The sequence below is a fragment of the Myripristis murdjan genome, chromosome 3 (assembly GCF_902150065.1).
Source record: "Myripristis murdjan chromosome 3, fMyrMur1.1, whole genome shotgun sequence".
NCBI lineage: Eukaryota > Metazoa > Chordata > Actinopteri > Holocentriformes > Holocentridae > Myripristis > Myripristis murdjan.
This window is the reverse complement of record NC_043982.1, coordinates 10,422,456-10,429,235: the sequence shown is the minus strand read 5'-3', so window position 1 is coordinate 10,429,235 and position 6,780 is coordinate 10,422,456. Positions and strand designations below refer to the sequence as shown.

Sequence of the window (6,780 nt, the reverse complement as noted above, 5' to 3'; positions counted from 1 at the left end):
ACCTATCGCTAAACCCTCTATGCCTACACAGTTCCCTTATATACTCACTATACATTTTTTCAATGCCACATACCTATATGTGGTATGCATCACTCCTGCTCTCTCTGTCATACATTTATACACAAAGAGACACAGAGAGAGAGGGAGAGAGAGGGAGAGAGAGAGAGAGAGAGAGACTGCCCACTGTAAAAGAAATGCTTGTGTATTCTCTCTCTCGTCAGTAACACTGATGACATGTTAGCCCTTGCCTGGGGCAGAGCATCGTCTCGGATGATATAAATAGCTGAGGATAGACTGAACAGCAGATGTAAACACATATAAAACTGCACAACTCACACACACACACACACACACACACACACACACACACACAACTAGTAGAGGGGACAATCTTGCATGGCTTCCACTTCTCAGCAGATGGCTCAGTTGATGGCAGCCCAGTATTCATTCAGCTTCTCAGTACTGGGAATTCACCAGGACTGTTTGATAAAACAAGTGGAAGACTACTGCTTACCTTTCTGTGTGTGGGAGTGCTCCTGAGCCTATGCCTGTGTGTCCCTGTGGAGACACCATCAGACATAATCAGACTAACAAGCTTGCCTTGGGAACTGAGTCCACATAGGCAATACGTGGCCAACCTGAGTGGCTGCATTATTAACATACAGAGCATCATATAGACCATCAAGCCTGATCTGCAACTGTAATTATAAAGTCTCTCAGTGTGGCATGTGTATGTGTGTCTGCTTGTATTATGTGGCTGCATTTGCACGTGTGTGTCCATGTGACACGGGTGTGATTGTATATAGATTTGTACATCCTTTATGAAGCATAGCTGTCGCACTCCTCCATTCACACACATCACACGCTACGTGAACACGCGCCGCTGTCTGCTGGAGGCATGCTGGCCCGGTCCAACCTTAGCCCCTGCACTCTCCAACACCAGATGTAGGTCGCAGAGAGCTGCAGGGGTTAGCGTGATGCGGTGTCTTTCTATGCGTTTGTTGGTAGTGGGGTAGGGGGTGGGGTTGTGGCATTATGTGTGCACATGCGTACGTGTGTATGCACTTAGATGTTAGAGATAAGTGATGATTGTGGGGGATGAGTTCATCATCAAGGACATGCCCAGCAGCACACAGTCTCCATTGCTGTCACATTGCATTGTCACAAACACGCAGCATGAGGCCTGACAGCCCAGCAGACCAGACTGAGGCTACTCACACAAGTCCCTCACCACTGCTCTCTCGCTCATGTTTTCTTTCTCTCGCTCCCTCTCAGCCTCACTATGCATTCATGGATTATTAATTAAATGTAATCACAACTGGATTTGGCTATGGGGAGCATTCTCCCCATCTCCTAGAAGCTGTTCTGTGGTGAATATTTGGACTGCTTAAACAAAAAAGTGGCACAATAATGCTGAATATGAAATCTACTCACCCAGAATCTAACCCTCACATTATTATACTTGCATGCTTAACGAACAACATAATTGCAGTGAATGAGTAACACATACTTGGGACTGTTGCTGCACTCAGGGGTGCAGCAACATGTTGACCATTGTGCCTCCTATGTGGACTTCACATAGTTAATGTAAACCAGAATGGCTTACAAAAGTTTTCAGGTGGATTTCATTGGGTCTTTCTGTAAAGAAAGAGAGAGCTCGTCTCCCCTCAATTGAAACCAAAATGTTGTCTCCTAAATAACCCTTTGTCATTTCTGTTCAGCCCTAAAGAATGTCATCTCCCTCCAGATGCAGAAATTGCTGTCCTCACCAAGCATCGCATTGAAAAAAGGAAAGTTATGCTGACCTTCAATTGTAATGTTCTGTGTCATCTGCAGCGCTGTTGTTTTCGAATGCCCTCGAGAAATTTATTTTCATTTTTTTTTTTTTACCAATAAACCTCTCTGTCACTTTTTTCTCCGTCCCTCTTTCCTTCTCTGGCCTGTTAAGCCCATGCCTACTGTGAAGATCCAGCAATCTAGGCTGAAGTTTCCTTAATCTAAACTGATTACAGTGGTGAAGGCAGCCTTCCCCACTGTGTGCCAGTTTCAGAGCAGCCTACACACATTCTCCCTAACCTCGTCATCATCACAGCTGATTGCACTGCTGAAGCCCAAATGAACTGTTAACCCTCTCTGCACCAGGGCCATAAAACAAATCAACAACACTCAATGTTTCTACTTTTGCATCAGAGCAGAGGGCCATTACATCCAAGTTTATCATTAGCTGATAAATTCCTCTGTGAATGGTTTGAGCTCCATTATGGCTGACTTCTTTAGGAAATGAGCTACATTGCCAATGATGCATGCAGCAATAATGTATTAATGAGGCGCATCAATATTTCAGTCTCTGTTCACAATGTCAACTATTGGTCTTTGGCTCCTTCTGATCCAACAACTGTGAACACTGTTTTCTACGTGGGGCAGATATTCGGTCATCTGGCTGAATACTCAATTTAAATGCCATTAAAGGCTGAAACTGATTTTGTAATGCAACTTAAACTAATTCTTAATTACTGAATAAATTTGTCTGATTCTGACAATATTCTGACACAAGAATAAGAACTTATTTCAGGGGAAATAAGACGATCTACATTTTACTTTACATTTCAGTAAGACTTAACCTCTTCTGCTCGGCCAGTCCCATCAGCGGGTTCGTTCCATCGGTTCTGTACAGACCCATGGAACTTTATTTGACATTCTGGTAGAGATTGTGGGGTTTCCAAAGACACCAAGTATGTCCTGCAGATTTACAGCAAAATGTGCGTCAAGACATTTAGATATAGTATTTAATGGTGCAGCCACAAAAATGTCTTAGGTTTGAATATTTCACTTAGTGTTATGTCTCTTCAATGAAGTGCTGCAGCCAGCAGATAAAGAAAAAGTATGCTTTCCATATTGTGTTGTTAATATGAACTTTACTAACTTTGAAGCTACTTAAGATGAAATTTAAGGGAAAACTGGAGATCAAGGGGTTAGAAGTGACGTCACCTTGGCTTCAGGTGTCGCTCTGAAATATTAGAACCAGAGAGGCCACTCAAAATTTGCAGAAACAAATATTCACTCCAATTGTGCTGCGTCTGATGGCAGAGTCTCATATTTGGGGAGGGCAGTGTGGGTGTGACAACTATCACCCCTCTCTCAATCTCCAAAGCAATAACTCTGGCTGTAAAAAACTCTAATAAAACAAAAAAATGCAATGAAATTCCTCTTCACACATCAAAAAAAGTTTCCCTGTGCTGAGCCTTCCTAGAATAGTGTATTATTGTGCTGACCGCTGCCACACAAACATTGTATGCTCAGTATTTGATTTTGTTGAAGATGCCTGAGCTCCATAACCTCACAAACAGGAAATATAATAATTAAGAAAAGAAAATTTATTGAGGAGAGTTCAGCTTATATGCATCCTTATACATCTTTGTGACATAGGAAAATACACGTGTAGTTCAGGTATATTTTCTTTCAAAATGTAAATTCACTGTAACAACATATCCAGACCTGCTGAACATTTCAAGTATTGGAAACAAAAATGTTAATGTAGCATCTGCAACCATCACCGACTTCCAAACCTCCCCATTACAAGAAAAAAAAAAAAAAATCTAATTCAGATTATTCAAGTTGACCATTGTGTAAACTATTAAAGATCTCCTATGCAGTGGTAACACATTGTAGCTATTTTTCTGATATATTAAAGCCACACTAAATGGTTTTCAGTGTTGCCTGCAATTAAAAGTCCCAGGAGTTGTGACGACTGCAAGTCATAGATTTGGTCACGATTTTTTAGGTGACAAGTTTTCATTGACCACTGACTGGTTCCACTGCAAAATTTTGAGTTAAAAAAAGTGACTGAAAGAATAACATCAGATAACGGACAGGTACTCACTTGAGAAAAACACATTTTGCATATTTTACACTGATAATGAGTAACTGTAAGACGTTGGTCGCAGCAAACACATGAAAAAAAACAAAAAAACACATCAGAATTGATGTTGCATTACAGACAGCAGGGCTGGGTACAATGTCAACACTGAGGAATTTTGAGTAAAGATCAGTAACGATTGTAGTGTGGTCTCTGATTGTAGGAGTTGTATCCCTGGTTGTAACGTGAATGGCCGGACTGTTGCCCACTTCCGTGTCCCCAGCTTCTGTCTCTGTCATGTCTGTAATGCTGCTCACGATACTCTCCTCCCCAACTCCTGTCTCGCCCCCAACCGCGGCCTCTGTGGCCACGGCGCTCCTGATACCTAGAGCAGGAGAAAGTAATACATCAGTGGATGAACGGACAAACACACAAACAGCACAGTAAAAGTAACATGGTGTTTGTTCAATAAACACTGAGGGCAAGAAGGAAAAAAGGGCTTTGTCTGAAGCATCTTGCCATATATGTATACACTGGTAACGTCCTGCCTCCCTGTTGTTCCTACTGTTATCCTCCAGGTTTTGTTTTGTCCACCACTGCTGACAATCAGTGAAGAATGATGCTCTGACGGTGATGTGTGTGTGCTCAGTGGGGAAAAAAAATAAAATAAAACTGAGTGCTCACATCAGCGGGAATCAGACAAGTACTTGATTTAAAACCACATTTGAAAGTGTAAAATGTAGGGGAAAAAAATCAGAATTGAAAATGTCACATTCAGTGTGTTTTTTCTGTCCACACTGGCATAAAAACAGATCTGTGTCACATTTGAGGAGAAAATCAGATTAAGGCAACTTATCACTGTAGCCATTGATTGCAGGAGCCACATCTGTGTGTACCGTTGGGTTTGGGAAACTGTGACGTGGGTTTTTAAGGGAGGAAGGGGACTCCTCATCCACTGGTCTCTGGGAGAGGAAGCCCTGAAAGAGTATGCAGGAGGCTCTGGAAATACCTCATGTAGGACAGAGTCACTCAGTAAAATGTCCCAAGTTTTGTTTTGATGACTCTATTTGTGTCATAGGCCAAAGTACATAGTAACTAGTAGCAAAATATATTTTGTAGTGGTTTCTGCTGCATGAGGTTTCCTCAAAACACTCAGATGGACTCAGATATGCGTGTATGTTGTGTTGTTCCAAGAAAACTGCAGGGCATTCAACACACCAATATTGGTTGACCACTTATTAGAACAGTAAAATTAGAAAGAGAGTAAAAGTAACATTGTGTTTGTTCAATAAACACTTAGGAAAGGCCTTTCTGAAAAGCTTAACCTGTTTTGAACCTGCATTTTTATTGATCCTTATGGATCAGAAGATACTAGATATCTTTTTGGCCTAGAGAAACAACAAACAAACAAACAAACAAACCACATATGGAATCTCTACCCTGTTCAATGTGACAAAAGAGCAGTAAACAATAACTGACAGTGACTCAGTGAGATGCTTCTCCAGTTGAGTTTTGGTCCAATTCATGATGGTCTACTTCGTCTTTTTTTGTCACTCTTACTTGTCACCTTAGTAACTGTCACTGGCCTCTTCAAGGTCTCTTCTTTAATTAATATGTGTTCTTGGTGTTGTTTTGTCTATAATTTCTTAACCCAAGAATCAGAGATAAACCTCCTTCTAACTCTGTTTCTAATTTTCGTCCACTGCCTGTCCTAATAGTCTGAGCCAGGTTTATTGTAGAGCTTTATTCTGAAGTGATCCACAGCACTGCTGGGCTCTGTGTTGCTGCTCCAGAAGCTTACATAACGTTAAATGCACATTTGGGATCATATCTGGTTATTCAGACGGATAAACGACGTGTACCTCTGACGTTAATATCACGGAAATGTACTTTAATAGGTGATGATGAAGCCGCCGACAGGCTAAAAATACCTGTTATCTCTGCCTCTTGCGCCGCCACCTCCGCGGCCCCTCCAGTCCTCCACCACGGGCGGAGGGTCGGCGGGCCGGCTCACATACTGCTGATATTCACGGTCCTCCGACGAAAACCTGTGGGCAAACAGCTCCTCGTAGTTGTTTGAGTTCTCTGCGGGCTCGGTCATGCCAAAATGACTAAAAACAAAGGTCAAAGTCGATGTTAAATGACGGTGGACACCAAAGCACAGCAGCTAGCGCGGCTAACATTAGGCGATTTACGCTTTAAATGAATTAAAGACGTCAATAAAATGGTCAAGTAATGCGCGTTTCTTGACTGCTACCTAGATAAAGCACGCGTTTTGGATGATGAAAACATTCCTTAATTGAGTGTATAGAAGTTATCTTACAATACCTGATGGATTTATCCGATTACAAACACGTCTGAGAAAAAGCTGGCAACAGTGCGTCGCTGAAATGCTCCCCGGGAAATAATGTACCAGTTGTAGTGGTTCCGGGGGCGCGCACCTGCACCCCGACACACACCTGTACGGTTTTAACTTACTTACCTGTTTCATTTAATATATGCTGCGAAACACACGGGCAGCAGTACGAATCAGAGTGTAAACATTTACGTGTACAAACTAACAATTTCTCCATTATCGGGCTACTTTAACTTTTGGAGACACTCCAAGAGCAAAAAATGCTCGCGAGTGACACAACAACCGCGCGAGTGTCTAATTAAATGTAATTTCGGAGCAACTGTCAGCATCTGGGGCGCCATTGTCTAGTCATTGAAAACATGTAAGTGCATCTTAATTCATTCAGTCAAGCACTGCTGCCGACACTGTGGTGGCTGTGTTTGCGGTTCATGAAAATGTACTTTTCATTTTTCTTTTTTAAATTTCTGGTGTAGCCCGGTTCAAAGTGTGTCGGTGCAGATATATCACAAGCTTAAAAAAAAAAAAACACAGTGTGGGTGGCAAAACCGTGAGCAGGTGGAAACCGCTC

At 42.1% G+C, this 6,780-nt stretch overlaps 2 protein-coding genes across 2 annotated transcripts in view; one reads left to right on the top strand and one right to left on the bottom strand.

Moving 5' to 3' along the window:
- Positions 1–3,351: 3,351 nt before the first annotated feature.
- Positions 3,352–6,316, bottom strand: LOC115354051 (RNA guanine-N7 methyltransferase activating subunit). Its single transcript, XM_030044217.1, has 3 exons — positions 6,185–6,316; positions 5,788–5,967; positions 3,352–4,241 (listed from the first exon to the last, which is right to left on the bottom strand). The coding sequence occupies exons 2-3, from the start codon at positions 5,955–5,957 to the stop codon at positions 4,046–4,048; spliced, it is 366 nt and encodes a 121-aa protein (XP_029900077.1). The 5' UTR covers positions 5,958–5,967; positions 6,185–6,316; the 3' UTR covers positions 3,352–4,045.
- The window catches only part of homer2 (homer scaffold protein 2), a 35,604-nt gene continuing 35,111 nt past the window's right edge, over positions 6,288–6,780 (top strand). Inside the window, exon 1 of the mRNA XM_030044203.1 lies at positions 6,288–6,573. Within this exon, the coding sequence (XP_029900063.1) occupies positions 6,572–6,573 (2 nt within the window). The 5' untranslated portion in view covers positions 6,288–6,571. The remainder of the gene's footprint in view (positions 6,574–6,780) is intronic.

Bases quoted from the DNA above. Each gene is read 5' to 3' on its own strand.
- LOC115354051 (XM_030044217.1), bottom strand. From the start codon at position 5,957: ATGACCGAGCCCGCAGAGAACTCAAACAACTACGAGGAGCTGTTTGCC. The intron at 4,242-5,787 runs GTATTTTTAGCC...CTCCTGCTCTAG, and splicing joins GCAAGAGGCAGAGATAACAG to GTATCAGGAGCGCCGTGGCC.